This window comes from Bos javanicus, chromosome 4 (assembly GCF_032452875.1).
Source record: "Bos javanicus breed banteng chromosome 4, ARS-OSU_banteng_1.0, whole genome shotgun sequence".
NCBI classification, from domain to species: Eukaryota; Metazoa; Chordata; class Mammalia; order Artiodactyla; family Bovidae; genus Bos; species Bos javanicus.
The window spans coordinates 67,806,484-67,826,541 of NC_083871.1; the positions used below are offsets into that span (position 1 = coordinate 67,806,484).

Genomic DNA, 20,058 nt, shown 5'->3' on the forward strand with positions numbered 1-20,058 from the left:
TCATTTTCTGAATGTTGAGCTTTAAGCCAACTTTTTCACTCTCCTCTTTCACTTTCATCAGGAGGCTTTTTAGTTCCTCTTCACTTTCTGCCATAAAGGTGGTGTCATCTGCATATCTGAGGTTATTGATATTTCTCCCGGCAATCTTGTGCTTCCAGCTTGTGCTTCCTCCAGCCCAGCATTTCTCATGATGTACTCTGCATAGAAGTTAAATAAGCAGGGTAACAATATACAGCCTTGACGTACTCCTTTTCCTATTTGGAACCAGTCTGTTGTTCCATGTCCAGTTCTAACTGTTGCTTCCTGAGCTGCATACAGGTTTCTCAAGAGGCAGGTCAAGTGGTCTGGTATTCCCATCTCTTTCAGAATTTTCCACAGTTTATTGTGATCCACACAGTCAAATGCTTTGCCATAGTCAATAAAGCAGAAATAGATGTTTTTCTGGAACTCACTTGTTTTTTCGATGATCCAGTTTTACATAAAAAGAATTCTTCTATGTATGTTTTGCAACACTGTACTTTTGCTCTTCAATATTTTGAGATTCACCCATGTTGATATGTTCAGGATTGTGCTTTGTTCCTTTTCACTGCTGAATAGCATTCTATCATATAATTACATCATTCATCCATTCCACTGTTGATGGGCATTTGGGTTGTTTCCAGCTTTCTGTTACTATAAATATTGCTGCTATGAACAATGTTGCTGCACATATCTCCTTGGGCCTGCATGCTAGAGTTTCTCTTAAGAATAATGCGTAGAGGTGGAACAGATGATTTAACAGTGTTTGAACCTCTTTAGCTTCCTTAGATAACGCCAAACTGTTTTCCCAGTTGATTGTATTCTTGCCAGTAGTATACAAGAGTTCTGATTATTCCACTGTGTCACCAACTCCTGGACTTGTTTCTGGGCATCTTTCACCTGAGCTTGTGAACTGGAAAGGGGTCTTAATGTCCTTTTTCATGTCTAACATTCACAGTCTAGCTTCCTTTTCTCTCGCTCTTATTTCCATATTCTTCTCTGGCTATCATCAATTAAAAGACTGTAGCATCCACACCCAGTAAAAGGATGGAATGGACGTGTCACGTCTAAGTCTTAATGCTCCTCCAGTTGAGAGATGCAATTTTCTTTTTGGATGACATGGGTTAATGTTGGCTATCAAAATACCTAGCTTACAACAATTAGAAATTTAGTCCTTCAGCACCTTTTCGCCTCAGCTTACCAACAGTGGCTTAATATAAGAAGCAACTAGTAAAAGAGGCATTTCAACGTGTGTCTGGATTTGCAGGCAAGCGCTGGACTACAGGTAGAAAAATCTAAATCTTTTTCTAACACTTCCATCACTTTTCCACTGAAAGAACAAGGAAATGGTTTAGCCAGTTGCTTTGCTGTGAGTCTTACCAGAAAATTAAGAATAGCGATTGGCAAATACGACTCACCCTGTTCTTTAGCTAGCCTTTCTTGCATTTGATTTACAGTACCCTTCTCGCTGACTTGATTTTACTCACTTCCTAGTGCTTGACACAGAAACCACAGAGAACTACTTGAAAAACACTGATTTTATACAAACCAATTAGAAAACATACAGCATTTTGGAGGACATAAAATGGCTACACTACGTTATGATTTCTTAAGTGAAACAGTTTTTGCTTTGTAGTGTTTTAAGAAAAGGCACAATTTTGAAAGATGCTATTCAGGAACACTCTGAATATGTGTTTTAACTTGTTGTTTAAACTTTTTCCTTTTAAAATAGCCTCCTTAGCTGGTCTCAACTAGTCTTCTTCCTCTCCAACCTACCCTTCTCTTTGTGCTTTTTCCAAAATGCAAGTCCGATCCAGTTTTATCCTTGTCTAAAAATCTCTCACTAACTCCCTGATGAATGAAGTCCAAACCCCATACACACAAAAGTAAAGCTACCCGATCTGGCCTCTGCTTCCTTCCCCAACCTGGACTTTGTCTCCTTCTTTCTTAATTAGAATCCTGAAAAACAAAGCAAAACACCTTATAGTTCCCCAAACACACCTTACTATTTTGTCAGCCAATAATTCCCATGGGATTCCCTCTGCTTTTCATATCAGGCCCTTCTTCCTCCTCCAAAGGCCTGGAAAATCCCCATTTGCCTTTCAGAGCTAAACACCAGTATCACCTCTAGGAAGCCCTTCTCCCAGAATTCCTCTTTTGCATCTCTATGTACAGCTCCCATTGCAGGCACCCCACTGGGGTTTCATTTGCCTTTCTCCCCTATTGACATGGAGCTCCTTGAGAACAGGAATGGTATCTGATTTATGTTTGTAGCAAGCCCCTTAGCACAGTTCCTAGCACCCAGTAAATTTCAGTGAATTAGAATTAAAATCAAGTTGGCCCCTACCTTACGCCCACACCCCTCTCACTACTGTGCGTATTCAAAGACTACAGTTCTCAAGGAATGTAGTAGTGGCTCACCACTTGTACACACGAGAATTTCTTCTAGGAAATAGACTAGACATGCTGAGATAATGAATAGTTCAAAACAATTCCCATCAAGCGAAAGGATGCATTGTTTATGTCCCCTGAAGACTGTTTCCTTTCTGTGTTACATAAAAGAAAAAGGGAGAAATATTCTAGGAAACAAAAATTTATGGAAGGAATTGTAGAAGTTTCATTATCTCAGTGGCTGACTAGTGAGTGTGTCCTCTCCAAAATAAATTGAACTCTCGGTATTTGATGATATTTTTTCCCTTTTCTTAAAACACACACACATACACACACACACATACACACACACACACACAGCTTGCTTCCTAAAAACAAAGGAAATAATAAACAATAGCAACTCCCAATTTTACTCTGATTATTTGCCAAGAGTCAGTTTAGTTCATGTGATTCTATTTCATCAGAGAGGACTGATTAGCATAAAAAGAATGCTTCTAAATTAAGCTACCCAAATATGCACTTAGTTAATACTCAGGGAGCTAATTTATTGTATTATTTAAAATATAAATTGGATAGCAGATCTATTTGCTGAGGTACAACAGCTAAGCAATGATGCATAATTTTCTCTTAGCTGCTGAGTTGTTTTTTTTTAATAACCTATTGAAATTTAACAGAGAACCATTTCATTATGGAAAGTGAATAAATACTAAGAAGGCTAACATTTAAACTATTATCCACACATGGAGAATGGGTTTTAAAAATTAATGATATTTGAGGAACAAAGACGGAATTTGGGTTTGCTTTTCAAACAGTAACTTTTTGTTGTTTTAATTTGAAGTGTAACCAGATTTACTTATCTGGTTGCTTATCAAAATCAAGTTGCTTATGGGAATATTAAATGGAGCCAACATGGTACAGTGTGGAGTGGGTAGAGAAATGAAGGAACAAAGTAAGGTTGTGTTGTGAAATTGCTGCATTGTCAGCTGGACTAAGAGCACTATTTTTGCCTGCACTCTTTGGTTTATCAGTAAAGACAGTGTAGATTGGAAGCAGACAAATATTAATATTCTTCTTCTGTTCAGTTGCTAAGTCATGTCCAACTCTTTTTGCAACCTCATAGACTGTGGCCCACCAGGTTCCTCTGTCCATGGGATTCCCCAGGTAGGAATACTGGAGTGGGTTGCCATTTCCTTTTCCAGAGGATCTTCCCAACCCAGGGATCGAACCCACATCTCCTGTATTAGCAGACAGATTCTTTACCACTGGGCTACCAGGGAAGTCCATTAATATTCCTACCTTCTTGCAAATATTTGAAACCCAGCCCATCTGATATCCTGAGCCAAGGTTTCAGAGATTTGGGCCTTATAATTTACCCATTTGAATGAATATTTCTTTTGTTTTGGGAAAGAGGAAGAATGGCCTAACATTTCATGTTTCCCCAGGAGAGTCAAAGTGTCAGAGAACCAGTGGTCTGAGGTAAACTAGCTTGGAAAGGAAGGGAGTCTTGGATCTCTAGTGCTTGCTGATTTCCATGGTGTAAGTTGTCCCACCATGGCTGATTTCAGGGTACCAACATGATGTCACCGAATGTGGAGTAGATCAGCAATGTGCTTATTAATCCAGTCTCCTGAACCAGTGGAAAAGAACTTCAGCGCACTACTGCTGGAGCCAACCTGCACTGCTGTTTGCAGGAAGCCAAATTTTGGCAAGTTGGCTGGCCCTTGTTTCCATGTTACCCAGCAGACAGTGAGTCAGGATCTAAGTCTTCACACCACTCCTGGCAGAGAGCATTTGCTGCTCTAACCTCTGCCCTCTCCTCCACTCTCAGTCTCTCCTCCAAAAGAAAACTACAAACTGTAGCTTATAAAGTTAGATATTGAGTAAGGTAATTAATGAACTGGATTGTGCTTTTTATTCCCTTATGGATATCAAGTATAAAAATTGGACATGAAGGAAGTAAAATTTTGGTTACTTTTTAACTGCATTAAATCCTGTGTTATAAAGTGTGTTCTTAAAAGGCAAAACAGACAGTGGCTTTTTGCCATTCTGCTAAGACAAGTAAGGTCTTGCTTGCTTGACGTTTCTGTGTGGAGAGAAAAGGGTGTTTGGCATTGCATGTGGTGAAAGGGGGTGCAAGGAAAGAATGGGATGGATCCTGGTGTTGGCAGGCTTAAGGGACACAGTTTGCTCTAGACAGGTAAGCATATTGACAAAGGTTTGATTTCTTATTTAAGTTGCTTTCTTACTTTAATTGGGACCTTCTTTCCCATGGAAGGAAGGATTTATAGCATGGAAATAAAAGAAGCCTGGAAGAGAAACATATCCCTTCCTAAAGAAAATATTGTGATCTATCTTTCTGAAAAAGTATAGTAATGAAGTTTACAGTTCTTAGTAACTTCTAATCTTTCTCTGCTCTTAAAAGGAAAACATACTCCTTTGACTATAAAAATTCAGATAATGATAGTATGATGACCTTTGGTTGAGTGCTTATTATTTGTCTATATGCTACGTGGTACGAGCTTAATATGCATCTGTGAACTGAGTGCCATGGGATATTTTATATGCATTGTTTCTCTGAATTTTCACAGAAAGTTTACTTTTGTTAGGGTGACTAACCAACCATTCAGTCATTTCACTAAATGACTAAATTCAGTCATTTCACTAGTCATTTCACTGGATTTCAGCATTAGCACTAAAGGTTCTATGCTCCTAATAACTTCTCAGTCCTAGGTAAACTGAGACAACTGGTCACCTTAATTCCTATCTCCATTTTACAGATGGGAAAATAAGGATAGTTAAGTCATTGTGCCCAAGTCACAGAGCTAGGCTCAAACCTAGATCTGCTGACTCATGATTCTATGACATTAAGTTTTTATTGTTGTTCTTAATGGTGGCTTTGGTTTGGCACATGCTATTAATGTGTCATAATGAAAAGTGGAAATCCTAAATTATGATTTTGTTTCAAGTGATTAAGTTAGATGGTGAACCTGGAGAGCACCTTGGAACTGTAAGGCAGCACCAGTTATGTATTGACTACTCTAGAAATGATGCCGCTGCTGTGGCTACATTTAGGTCAGCTAAAGCACCTTTTTGGGAGAAGGCAATGGCACCCCACTCCAGTACTCTTGCCTGGAAAATCCCATGGACGGAGGAGCCTGGTAGGCTGCAGTCCATGGGGTCGCTAAGAGTCGGATACGACTGTGCGCCTTCACTTTCACTTTTCACTTTCATGCATTGGGGGAGGAACTGGCAACCCACTCCAGTGTTCTTGCCTGGAGAATCCCAGGGACGGCGGGGCCTGGTGGGCTGCCGTCTGTGGGGTCGCACAGAGTCGGACACGACTGAAGCGACTTAGCAGCAGCAGCAAAGCACCTTTTTGCCCCAATAATCATTTGCTATGGTAGAACTTACAGTGGTAAATGTGAAGGAGTCTTCCCAGAGTGTTGTGGAAGCAACACTGAGCCTTGATCTTGGCTTTTTTTCTTTTATTGAAAGTGATTTGCCTCACTCTTTTGTTATGAGGTGGCTGCTAACAAGCTTTGGCTTATTTTTTATTCTTATTCCCAAGTATCTTTTCTTTTTAGTATACATTTTATTTGAATGCCTATTTATTTAATTTATACTCAGGGTTCATGTCTGAAAGTGAAAAGGTAAGCATTTGTAACGGTGGAATGGAATAAAAATAATAAAAGAACTTTAATGTAAGTCAAAAACAAACAAGATGATCTTGAGTGTCTCTATCAATCTGTAGTAGAAAACAAGAACTAGAAATCTGTCTCTTTAAAATAAATAAATAAATAAATAAATTAAAAAAAATAATAATTCTCTGTATAACTTGAGCTTACTGAATCCTTAATTTTAAGGTATTTATTAGAATAAATTCCTTTAAAATGAAAAAAAATGATGAAGTGCTGATGAGAAATGGCAGAAGGACTTTGTGGCTGTGGATGAAATCTTAAATTTTGATTTTTGGAACCGATTGGGAGAAGGTAGGTAAGACTTAAATCAAGACACCCAAGCTCCAGCCTGACACTGTCACTTACAAGCTGTATGGCCTGAAGTCAGGCACCAGAACCTCCTCTGTGAATTGGAGGAGGAGAAGGAAACTAATCTGGATGAACTCTCAGATTCTCACGCTCTACTGCATGAAGTGGTGAGGGTGATGTTAGCCACTTGCCTCATGGTGATGTCAGGAAGATGTGTTCTAAAGCCAGGGTTGGCCAGCTTTGCCTCTCTGCCTGTTTTTCTATGGCACACAAGCCAAATTTGGTTTTTATATCTTTTAATGTTTGAAAAAAAAGAATATGGTTTTTGTTTCACGTAACAGTTGTATGAAGTTCTAATTTCAGTGTCCGTAAATAAAGTTTTATTGGCACACAGCCACAGTCATCCAAAAAAAAAAAAAAAAAGAAATCTGTCCTTTTTCACCTGCCTCCTGACCTGCTTTGGCCGTGTGCCTCTTGGTTAATAACATCACTTCTTGCAAAGCTGCATGTTTCAGAAGCCTGGAATGGGAAGGATGTTCATATGTTGGGGAGCAGGGGGAGGGTTTTTCACTTAACTTTATACCTGATTAATCACTAACTTTTCAGGTTCAACCCCAACATCCCTCTTCTCTTGCCTTCTTAGCATCTCTCCTTTACATCATTTCTCACCTGAACAGCTAGTCTCCTAACTTGCCTCCTTGCCCCAGTATCATTTCCTTCAAACCAGCCCCCTCAGTGGCTATAAAGTCATCTTCCTTTAATGCAGATCTGAGCATATCACTATTCTGCTTAAAACTCTCAAAGATATCCCCAGAATAGGCAACGAAACCATAGAAACAAAAAGTAGGTTAGTGAATGTCAGAGACTGGCAGGGAGACAGGAGTGGAAACTGATTGCTAATGGGTACAGGTTTCCTTTGCAGTGATGAAAATATCTGCAACTGGATAGTGGCGATGGTTGCTCAACACTGTGAATATATTAAACGCTACTGAATTGTCCACAGTAAAATGGTTAGAATGATAGTTTTATGTTATGTGTATTTTAACACACACACACAAATCCTGTATGAAAAGGTCGGTGGATCCCAGCAGCATGTCATATGGGGTTTACCTGTTCAACTGTTCCTTCTGCTTTCCTTCTAATTCTTCATAACTGGAACTCCTTTCAGATTATTGCATGTGCAATGCAGTTTCATGCCCCACTGTTTCTGAACTCAGTTTCCTGTCTTTACTGCATCTCTTTCCCACTTCCCACTCACCATTGTCTGTCCAGTGATCTGCTCCTCCTTGACCCCCCTTGAAGTCTCCCATGACATCTGTGTCAACACACCCATTGTGAATTTCCCCTTATATTTCATCTCAAAAGGCACAACTGAGAAATCTTTATTGCCAGGTCCATGTTTCTAGTTCCATGGAGAATCATATTCTTTTCTAAAACATAAAGTGGAATGAAGCTTTAAAGTGTTTTGTATAACCCTTTTAAAATTCATGACATCTGGAACACATGAGTTTAGCAGTTTCAGTTCTAATGTGAAAGCACCCAAAATATCCAGTTTCTGGTGATGAGACCATTTCTATCCAGGGAGCCTCAAGATTAGTCTGGTCACATTTAAATATATAATCATGGCCCTGTCACATTTTTTTACACACCTCTAAAAACTCTGGAGTGGTTTGTGTCCTTGATTTGTGAGTGGTGAGTGGCTTGGCTATTACAACAGAGTGGTTTATTTTTTCAGTACTCATAAATTCATTTTTGAGGTTAACTTCAGGAAAATGCTATAGGGAATCTGCTAGAGAACATACTTTGAGAATTTTGTGGCATGTGAAAAAGACTTTGTTCTTAAATGAGCTTTTCTTTCCAATCTTAATGACACCATTTATGATGTCATTTGGTCATTACGAATAGCAGCTCAGAATTGGATCAAGGATCAGGCAAGTCATTGAGAATAAGAATTGTAACACCTAACCCCTGTCATCTCTTTTTCGCCACTTGATTATCATGGATGTAGAAGGGTGTGTGTGTGTGTGTGTGTGTATAAACACCAGGAGAGCAGATGATTAGAAAAAAATACACTAAGGTGAGGTCATTAGTAGATGTTACACAAATTTTTCTTTGTGTTTTCCCTTGATGTAAAAACAGAACAACCTGTCACAAAATAGGAAGTTCTTTAAATAGAGGTCCTCAAAGAGTAGTCTTTGGAACAACAGCACCAGAATTACTTTGCAATTGTTAGAAGTGCAAATTCTTAGACCCTGGCTGGGACCTTCAGAACTGGGAGGTCTAGGGGTGAGAACCTAGCAATTTACTTTAACAAGCTTGGGTATTTTTATTCCCCTTTAGGTTTGAGAACGACTGTTTTAAACAACTCCCTTAAACCAAGATTTTTATGCTAATGTAGGAACACGATGTTCTAGGTTAGTTATGTTGGTTACATGAATTTTGATCTTACATTTTGAATAGAGATAATTACTCAAAGAATAATTACAACAGCTAATATTTCTCAAGAACTATCCCAGGCCAGGTACTGTGCTGTGTTCCATGGATATCATTCCTTTAATTCCTTATACAACTATCCCAGGACATAATATTTCATTCCCCGTTGTACCGCTAAGAAAACTGAAACACAGAGATGTTAAGTTGCTTACCCAAGGTCACATAGTTTGCTGCGCCTCTGGTCACGCTCCTGTGCTCGGACTCCCAAGCCCAGGCCGTGAAGCACTGTGCTAGCCCTCCATTAGCAGTAGCCCTGGTCGGGGAGGGAGGCAGGATGACCTTTAGCTCTTGACTATTCATTTTCTTACTGTTCTGGACGATTGCTGCCAAACTCATTTCCAGCTGAAGCAGCTGGGTTTTGTCATAAACACGACTTCATTAAGTGTCCTTAGCTGAGCTGAAGTTGCATGAAAATCGCTCATCTGATTCCTGCCAAGGCTGGAGGACTGGATGGGAAGCCACAGGAGGAGAATTCTAGCCTGGGGTCGTGGAGGGCAGCAGAAGTCTTCCTCCAGGGTCACGTGCACGGGCTCCTGTCACAGATGTGTTCACTTTTGATCTGTGACAAAGACAGGGACATGCTGGGTTTCCAAATGCAAGCTGAAACACAAATGTAGATGGGTGTTGCTGTCATAGCGGCAAGGTACAGCTGACCGCTGGTGGAGGGTAGCATGAAGCAGTTGTCTTCAAAGGCCAATGAGGGGTAAGTCCGATCTCATAGTCCTTGCTGCTGCTGCTGCTAAGTCGCTTCAGTCGTGTCCGACTCTGTGTGACCCCATAGACAGCAGACCACTAGGCTCCTCCGTCCCTGGGATTCTCCAGACAAGAACACTGGAGTGGGTTGCCATTTCTTTCTCCCTCATAGTCCTTAAATATCTCAAAAGTATGTGGAGAGGTGGGTGAAACGTTCTGTGACCAAGCCGTAAAGTTCCCTTCACAGTAAGAAATTATTGTGAAAGTACTGGAATTTGATTTAAAACACTAGTGTTTACGCCAGAAGCCAGGGTTCTAGCTACTTCCCCCACTTAACAATTGTATGACCTGGTTGTTGTTGTTGAGTCACTCGCTAAGTCATGTCTGACTCTGTGACTCCATTGTAGCCTGCCAGGCTCCTCTGTCCATGGGATTCTCCAGGCAAGAATACTGGAGTGGGTTGCCATTTCCTTCTCCAGGGGATCTTCCCGACCCAGGGATCAACCCGGCATCTCCTGCATTGCAGGCAGATTCTTTACTGTCTGAGCCACTAGGGAAGCCACCAGAGAATCCCATTGTATGTCAATTTTACACAAAATTTGGGGAGTATACTGACATCCCCATCTTACTTTGAAATGTGTCAAAAAGATGGGCAGTGAGATGCAGCTGTAAGAAAATGAGTAAAGTGTTAATGAGAGTATCTAAATGGTGTGTATATGAAATTCTTTCAAATCTGCTATATGTTTGAAAATGTTTCATAATAAAATCTTGGAAAAAATAGAATGTTCTAATTTTTTGCTGCTCAAAAAAATTTTAGGCCTTTTAAAATTTCAGATGTCAAGGAGTTCTCTTTTGTTGTTTTAATTTTTTTGAGACTCAAAATATCTCCTTTATTACTGGTAAAGACTAAGGTAGAAGGTGTAGTTAAGGTAAAAGGTGTAGCTTAGTGTGAAGGCCAATGGACGAGCTTACTGAACGGTAGAATTAGGTACATTTCTCTACCTGGTTGCAACCAGAGCTGGTCTGGGGTAGGTCTCCCAACCTCAGGGCCCTAACAAGGTAAGAATTACAGCACAGCATGGAGAAGCAGACAGCTCCCTCCTAAGAAGAGACAAGGAAGGATTTTCCAGTTTCATACACATGAAAGATGGATACAATTTGGTGTAAAATCAAATAACTACACAATTTTAAAACTTTCTTACCTTAAGGTACCTATTTATTAATGCTGTCAAAAGCAGACAATCAGCATATCCAAAAGCATGAACTGATTCACTATGTTCTTTATTTCATGTAAGCTTTAAGAACATTTTAATCCAAATTAAAAGTTTCCATGTATTTAGAATATCCAGTTTTCTAAATTTCAGTTTTTCTTCTTTAAGGTAATTGTTCGAGGTGGAGGCCACATTTTGCCCTATGACCAGCCTCTGCGATCTTTTGACATGATTAATCGATTCATTTTTGGAAGAGGATGGGATCCTTATTGATGGATAAGCTGCTTTCCTAAAGGAGACCATCATGGCTTTTAATCTTTGAAAAGAAAATTTTCAAGATAGAAAATGTTACATAAATAAGAAAATTATCTTTTTAAAACTGCAAAATGTTCCTCATCAATAAAAATTATCCTTAAAACAAATGAGGCTCTGTTTTGGGGGAGAGATGGTTCATTACAAAATTAACTGTAAGAAAATGTTGTGCATGAGTGAGAATTACATCATTTATCTTAACGGGTACAAAGAATGGATTCTGAGACACCAATTCAGATAGAAATGGATAAATAAATGGGATGTTGGGGCCTTGAATAAGAATTTTAAATTCCTTCTCTAATGATGTGAAAAGTGCAATAAATGAATAGAGTTGTAACCATCTTGTTCTGTAAATAACAGAAAAGTTTATCATACTATGTATCTGAAGGTGTTGCATAAATATTAGATAAGGACATCTGAATTATCATTCCAAATGAATAGATGAACTTATAATAGTGATGAGGAAGAGACTTCAGAATGTAGAAAGTCTTAGCAAGAAAGGTGGCTTGCAATTCTTTGAACTAAAAATCTTATATGTAAAAGAAATAATGTATCTGTATCTACTTATTGATGATAAGCAGAGAATCTTATTCAGAGAACATACTAAATCTTTGCCTATTCTTTCTTTGTTCTCTTTCTTTTTTTTTTTTTAGTTCATAGGTTTAAGTATGCACATTTATCAAACAGCCTGCAGGCCATATTAGTTATGAGCTGTTTTTACTTTGAGTTTTAAATTCTGTGCTTCTTTAGCCAAATAAAGAATAACATAATTTTGTATAATTGTTGGAATATAAAAAAAAAATGAGATCCTCTTGCATCAAAATACATTTATAAATATGCATACGTTAGTAACTTTCCAACTAAAATACCACATCTCGGCACATCTTTCCTATTTATGCATTTATACATCACATGCTCACATCTCTAATTCCACAGCACATTTGCCTTTTTCCACATCATTTCCCCCTCTATTACCCATCTATGAATTGGCTCACTAGGGAACTTAAATTTTAAAAAGTCAAAGCCTGTTCTCGCTGCAAATATTTTATTGAGTTCTTTTAATATCTCATTTCATTCAGGATTGAGATTTTCCTTTTTTAAATATACATGTTGTTCATTGTGCCCAAATACAATAAGACCTCAAATGGAACATTCTCATCAAAAGCAAATTTTTATTATTGCAGAGAATAATCTGGAGGAAGTGTGCACAAAGTTTTGCATATAGCGCCACCAGCAAGTTAAAGTCGTTGTATTTGGTCCCAATAACATGTGATGGAAAGGGCAACAACTGGGTATGAGAGACCTAGAATCTCGTTCCAGGTGTATTACACGTGCAATGGATGTTTTGGATAAGTTACCTCACTATACTAGCCTCCCAAAGTCTCAAAGAAAGTAGCCAGAAGAGATTTCCGAGGTTCCTCCCAGCTCAGGTATCATTGTCAAAGTGACTATTTCACCAAGGAAGCCTCATTATTAGTGGGTTCCATATTTGCATCACCTACTAATTAAAATTGATCTGAATCCTCAAATCAATACTTGCTCACTTTGTGGTCATGCATGAGTATGTGCAGAGTGATGAAAAATTTGAGTTACCCAATCTGCACATTCTCAGCGGAGGGCAAATGAGGCGACACAGCCTTCTTGTTTCAGCTCTCCTGATGTAAACACATGTCCTTTTGGCAGTCTATCCAGTGCCACATTTTCTGCATCTTTGTGCTTTTTTTGTTGGTGATTTTGCTATTTAAAAGGGCTCCCATGCATAGTGCTGAAGTGCCGTCTAGTGTTCTTGAGCACAAAGAAGGCTATGATGTGCCTTATGGAGAAAAGTGTGAGTTAGATTTTGTTTAGGCATGTGTTGTATGCTGTTGGCCATGAATTTAATATTATTGCAGCAACAATATATGTTAATAAGGCTTCTTTAACACACATAAAACAAGGTTACCTAATGTTTGGTTGACCCAAATGTTGTGATCAGAATCTAGTAAGAAACAAATCCTGCATTTCCTTGGAAGAGGTGTTTCAGAACTAATTCAGTGTTTAGGGAGACGTTCTAGAAAATACCTACAGTGAACAGATAGAATGGACTGTTTTTATGGAACACTTAAGAGTAGGGATCAACACAAAATCATTGCTTAATAAGTGGAAGTGGCCAGACATTGTCATTTTGACCATCTACCTGCCCCAGGCACTGGGACTGGGCCAGTGGGGACTGCTGAGAACAACTTGCCAGACCTTCCCAGAACAACCCTAGTGAAGTCCCTTGAGGATGCAGTGCTGTGGAGACTGAGTCTGGGAGGTATTTTCATTAAAAGAAGGAAGGGAGGACTTCCCTGGTGGTCCAGTGGTTAGGAATCCATGCTTCTATTGCAGCAGGTACAAGTTCCATCTTTAGGTCGGGAACTAAGATCCCACATGCCATGTGGTGTGGCAAAAAAGAAAGAAGGAAGAGAGGGAGAGTTCACAGACTAAAGAGCAAAATAAAGCTTTTTTGAATTTAATAGGAGAGAGTCCTTTGTGGAGAGAATCTCCAAGTGGGGTACACATCCTCCATGGGATACATCAATTCATTAAGGTGCCCTCCCTTAGTCCAGAAAGAGGCAGGCAGAGGGTCTCACATGACTGCTGTTACTGCAAGCAGACGACTCACAGAAAGAGAGGGAGTTGCGGTCAGGACAGGTGAGGCGTCTTCTCACACTTCTGGGTCCAGCGCACTGCCAGTGATTGCCTGCAGGATGTTTACATGCCAAAGTTCACATGCCTGTGGGTGTTATCAATGTGGTTCACTTCATAAAAACAAAGTCTTCAAGCAGGAGGATCTTTATAACTCTTCACCATGCGATGGGGAGTGGCCACATTCTCACAAGCTGTCTCAGGGCAGTGTATTTAAAGAAACTGTAGAACTAACCTGAGAGTGGGTCCAGCATTCTTTCTTTCTTTCACAAAAAGACCAGAGTTGCAGATGATCAAGTGGCTATTGTTAACATGTCATCTAAGTGAAAGTCGCTCAGTTGTGTCCGACTCTTCGCGACCCCATGGACTACACAGTCCATGAAATTCTCCAGGCCAGAATACTGGAGTGGGTAGCCTTTCCCTTCTCCGAGGGATCTTCTCAACCCAGGAATCGAACCCAGGTCTCCTGCATTGCAGGCAGATTCTTTACCAGCTGAGCCACAAAGGAAGCCCAAGAATACTGGAGTGGGTAGGTTTTCCCTTCTCCAGGGGATCTTCCAGACTGAGGAATCGAACACAGGTCTCCTGCATTGCAGGCAGATTCTTTACCAACTGACCTATCAGGGAAGCCCCAATATCTCATTTAGCAGATTTTTTTTTAAGTAAAGTATTAATAGTATGCCCTAAGTAGAAGTGATACCTTAACACTTAGTTAGAAAGTAATTTCTTTCCAAAAGAAATTTAATCTATTGCAAGAGCATTTTGAAAACAGATGTTTGGAAATATTCCCATTTACTCTGTGTATTACCAAAAAAAAAAAAAAAAAAGCCCTTAACTCAGGAAAAATTTCAACAAATGTCTTTACATAAAAGATGGTATTGAAAAATGCATGTTGGGAGTTAATAAAGCTTATCTAATGAGGTATTATTTCCATTTGGATCTACATCTCTGTAATGTGTCCTTTTCAGCTCCGATGGACTTGGAAACCAAGTATCAAAATATACTGCACATATAACCAGACAGTTGAATGTTATCTCACAAAAGGATCACCCAAGATTTTCAGACATGACAAAGCATATTCAACACATTGATCCTATTAAAAATACTACTAGTAATTTTTAGAAAGCACAAATATTTTGTACTAATCAAATACAATTTTAAAAAATTAAGTATTTAAATTTTCATCCTTTATCATTTTATTTTCTATTTTAATTAATATTTCATAATATAAATGTTACTAGTGACATGGTTATACTTTATAAATGAGTAAATGATTACATATTTTTTGTGTGCCTTAGGAAATTTTTTAATGATAGGGGTGACAAAGCATTAAGGTTTGGAGAACACTGAGAGGACAGAAAAAGTCTAAATTTAACAGTGGCATTAAACTATGCACTGACTTTGTTAAATAAAAAAAAAAGTAGTAATATAGTATGTTTCATTTACAAGAAAGGGAGAAAGAAGGGAGAAAGGAAGAAAGGGAAATAAAATCAAACAAATAAATATGGGAGGGAGGGAGAGACATACACACACACAGATTTTTAAAGGAATAGAGAGCACCTTCGGCTTCCCTGGTAACAAGTAGTGACTGTCTTGGCTCAGAGTCGTCAAGAACCCACCTGCCAATGCAGGAGATGTGGGTTCGATCCCTGGGTCATGAAGATCCCCTGGAGAAGGAAATGGCTACCCACTTCAGTATTCTTGCCTGGGAAATCCTATGGACAGAGGAGCCTGGCGGGCTAGAGTCCATGCGGTCACAGAGTCAGACATGACTTAGGGACTAAACAACGACAAGGGAAAGATAAATAAGAAACCAATGACAGTAGGCAAGGAAGGGCTATGTATTGCTGGGCATGGGTGGGAGGGAGACAATTTTTTAAGTATATTTTTATTTTTATACCATTTTGTGCTTATGTTACTTATGTAAATATTAAGAAGCTGGCCCCAGCAATCTCAGAGAAATAACTTCTTTCTGTGTTAGCAGAACCCAGAGGATAGCCCCTGTGGACTAAACCTGCTCAGCAGAAAGCCAGAGGGAGTGTTGGGGTTCCCTGGGCAGCCTGATGGTAGAGAGGAAATGGTGCCAAAAATTCAAGAAAAGGAGGGGGGCTCAAGGCTGGCCACATGTTGGCTGAGATCAGAGAAATTTAGAAGTCTGCAGAATCTTTAACTAGAAGCAATGTTAGCCCTGCCCTCCCCACTCCCACTACACAGAAAGTATGGGAGGTTTGCTTAGTGCTATAGTTGCATTGTGCTGGTGGGTTGGGGTGGGGAGTGAGTTGATTTGATCTTTGAGTTGCAAACATAAACAGGCAGAAAAGCACTTCTGTTGAAAAGGAGTCTATTGGGAGGCCCCTAAGTAGATCTGGAAGGCCTAGCCTCAACCTCTGACATTGTTACCACATGGTGAAATAGGCCTGCCCTGGAGGTTCACTTCAGCTGTAGATACCCAGTTCTGCGAAATCAGAAGTAACAATAACAGCTACCCTTTTTAAGCCTCTAACATGTACTGGATGTTCACCAAGACATCATCAGGTAGATGGTTTTCCCATTTCACAGAGGAGGTCACGGAACTTCATTATTACAAAGAGACCTGCCTGAGTTCCTACAGCCAATGGCAGAGCCAGTCCAGATTCAAACTCAGATGTCTTTCCTTAAACTCCATCCTCTCTTCATGAAGAAGGCACCCTGCCTCCTGATCCTGAAGTTCTTTCTCATCTGATGACATTGATGGGTAAGTATCAGTGGGTGACCCCACTGGGGGCTAGGGCGTATAACCAGCATTAAAAATGTGCTTCATGTTAAACATTACATACACCAGTTATTGGAAACTAGATGCTGTATCTGCTGCACCCAAGAGGAACTAGTTTAAATTTGAATCCTGCTTCTCTGGAAAGCATTAAGAGCTTTCATATAATTACTTATTTGTGTGAAAGTCTTCAGCCATCTTTTCTCATGCTGCAGAAAACATGGCAGATAGGCCAGAAACCAAAGAGAGACCCGGAGACAGACTGCTTGACTTGAGCCTTGATTTGTTTGGGAAAATTTCTGGCATTCCCTTTCTTTCTTCTTGTGAACTTGGACAAGACCCCTTCTCTTACTGCTGATGATATATGGGCCACGGCTGTGTCGATCTTTATGCCATGTAAACTGCCGGTTCTAAGCTCAGAAACCATTTTATCCCTCATGCTGAACCCTTTCAGGGTCACGCTCGTCCATGGGGCTAGCTGCAAAGATGAGTGATAGGGGCCCATTCAGCTCCATCATCACACAGGAAGTTTGTATCTGGGATGAAATACAGCTACCAGTACAGATGTGTTTACTTTTCTTGCATATGGTAATGGTTATTGCTATTATAATTCAGGAGATTTAAAAAACATCCAGAAAACAAACTTGAGAGTGATTGATTCCACTGCCCCTAAGACACAGAGTCAGGAATTGAAAGCAGTCCGCTGTGATTTATATCCTCTCAACCCCAAGGAAAGACATCTGTTCAATCATTTTAAAGGGGTTTTTGGCAACTTCAGGAGTGTGACGTGGGCTCTCTGCATTCCCCTGGGACTCTGTAGTTGAGTAGAAGAGGCCAGGCCTCTGGTTGCTGTTCAAACTGATTTAACAGGAAAATTCATTGCATCCAGCCAGATCTTCTGGGTCAATGTTACTCTTTTTCTTAAATCTTTAATTTGAAAACTGTTCATTGTAAAAGTAAAAAACATCCCTTCACCAACCCTACACTGTACCAGTAGTGACCACTGATAATGCATCCCAGGCTAAGGGAGGGTGGCTATCTTGAACTCAGTATCACCAAGACTGCACCCAATGCGGGAAGACAACTACCTCCCCACTTCAAGAAAAAAAAAACAAGATGCTGTTGTTAGAAGAAAGGAAGCTTGAACGCCAGGCAGTCAAGAGCCAAAAAATGTCTGCCATATATAGAAGTCAAAGCTCAACAGAAAGAGTAAAGTCAGCCTCAACATTTTCACATGCAGTAGGAATGTGTGCCAGAGAAGGCAATGGCACCCCACTCCAGTATTCTTGCCTGGCAAATCCCATGGATGGAGGAGCCTGGTAGGCTGCAGTCCATAAGGTCGCTAAGAGTCAGACACGACTGAGCGACTTCACTTTCACTTTTCACTTCCATGCATTGGAGAGGGAAATGACAACCCACTCTAGTGTTTTTGCCTGGGAATCCCAGGGACGGGGGAGCTTGGTAGGCTGCCATCTATGGGGTCGCACAGAGTCGGACACGACTGAAGTGACTTAGCTTAGCTTAGGAATGTGTGCATGCTAAGTTGCTTCAGTCATGTCTGATTCTTTGCGACTCTATGGACCACAGCCTGCCAGGCTCCTCTGTCCATGGGATTCTTCAGGCAAGTGCAGTAGGAATACACATTGGTAGTTTTCCTAGTTTCCCAATGAATATTTATAATCAAAATTCATATGTATCTTGTAATTTTTGCTGACACTTAAATTTTTTCTTACATGAATCCAAGGGGAGAAAAGAAGTAAGTGGCTGACAGAATTGAGGAGGGGGAGAGGGAAGCATTGTGTGAAAAGTGAAAGTTGCTCCGCCGTGTCTGACTCTTTGCGACCCCGTGGACTATACAGTGCATGGAATTCTCCAGGTCAGAATACTGGAGTGGGTAGCCTTTCCCTTCTCCAGGGAATCTTCCCAACCCAGGGATCGAATCCAGGTTAGAACCCAGGTTTCCCGTGTTGCAGGTGGATTCTTTACCAGCTGAGCCACAGGGGAAGCTGAAGAATACTGGAGTGGGTAGCCTATCCCTTCTCCGGCAGATCTTCCTGACTCAGTGTGAAGAGCACAGGAAAATCCAGATACTCATCTCCACATTATGAACAAAACTTCGCCAGGATCCCTGACCCCATTACAGCTGCCATCGTGACTGTGCTAGGATGTGTCCTACCACACCTCTGGTGACAGGACCTCTTCTGGATGACAAAGATAGAGAGACAATTTTGGCCCACTCCCCTGCCCCTGTAAATGGGGGAGAGCATGGGAAAGGTGGGTGACCACTGCACAATTAAGCACAGCCCCAGATTGCTAAGTACTTTGGTAGAGGAAGGTACAAAGCACTCTGAGAGCAGAGAACAGGAAGTGATGAACATGGAGTGAAGAATTATTCCTGGGGAAGAGGATTTTTCCAAACTGAGGGACAGGAGGAAGGCTGGAGGTCCAAAAGTCAAGAATAGCACTGACCTGGCTTAAAGCATGAGTGTAAGTGTGCTGGGGAAACGTGGGACTCTGAGCACTCCTGCCTTCTCTCCTCTTGTTTTTATTCTCCCACCTCTGTTAGTTCAATTATTTTGTTGCAAAATCTGAATTCTCAAAGGATTGTTCTAATCTTCTGTAATGGAAATAGTAGAAGGGCTGATTCCTGTATTCAACTGATTTGAGTAAACCCCTAACAGCCTGGTTTTCGTTTTTCCACCTTGTCTAGAGTGAGGAAAAGATCTAGAAGGCTGTCTCCCTGTAAGTCCATCCATCAAGGGCTTTGGTGACAGATGAAATAACATTTCTTTATGAGAATCCCCATGTGCTATTCAGTAACACATTGGGACAGGCTGTCTTATACCAATTTCCCATCTGCTCTGGGAAGAGAAACATCCTGTAAGGAGGTCATCTTGAGATGGTCCCACAGTGTGACTCACTGGAGGGAAATGCCAAAAGCTTTGGGGAAAAAATAAACAAAAGTGAAAAAATATGTCCTTTCTATCAAAACAAACAAACAAACAAACAAAAAAACCCCCCAAAAAACAGCCGAGAGTGGTGCTGCACTGGCAAATTGAAGCTGATTTGGGGCAGGATGGAGAGTATAGTGGAGAGGGATTTTGTTTAGTAAATTAGATACTGGGTAGTTTGTTGAGGGTTCAATTTCACCAGCATATACTTTTCTGGGTAGGGCTGTGAAGGACAGAAGGAAAGGAATCTCTAATAAGACATGGCTCCCTCAAATGAGCTCCTTCTGCCCCTGAAAAATCTTAACGTCCATTAGCCTAGAGCCTAAGTTCTAAGAGTCTTTAAAAGTTCTAGTTCTAAGGTCTTCAAGAGTTGCAGTTTCTTATGCATTGAGAAATGTAATTCTCTTTTGGCCTCTTAAGTAAATAAATCAAACCCTATGTAGCTTTGCCTCTACATCATATTTTTCCCTTGTTGGGTGGTCAGAGAGTTAAAAAGATGTGCCAGCCCGGGGAGCATGTGATTTTCAAATCCAATTCCAAATTTTCTGGGATTTTCAATTCTTTAGGGAAATTTTTTTTGGTCC

General features: G+C 40.3%; 1 protein-coding gene across 5 annotated transcripts in view; it reads left to right on the forward strand.

The window, feature by feature from the left end:
• The window catches only part of CPVL (carboxypeptidase vitellogenic like), a 127,853-nt gene extending 116,489 nt beyond the window's left edge, over nucleotides 1–11,364 (forward strand). For 3 of the 5 annotated variants that reach the window (XM_061414257.1, XM_061414258.1, XM_061414256.1), the window contains one exon: nucleotides 10,961–11,359. In XM_061414257.1, the coding sequence (XP_061270241.1) occupies nucleotides 10,961–11,065 (105 nt within the window). In that variant the 3' untranslated portion in view covers nucleotides 11,066–11,359. Of the gene's footprint in view, nucleotides 1–10,960 lie in introns of all 5 variants that reach the window. The other 2 variants (XM_061414254.1, XM_061414253.1) reach the window with 2 other exon arrangements.
• Nucleotides 11,365–20,058: the final 8,694 nt, after the last annotated feature.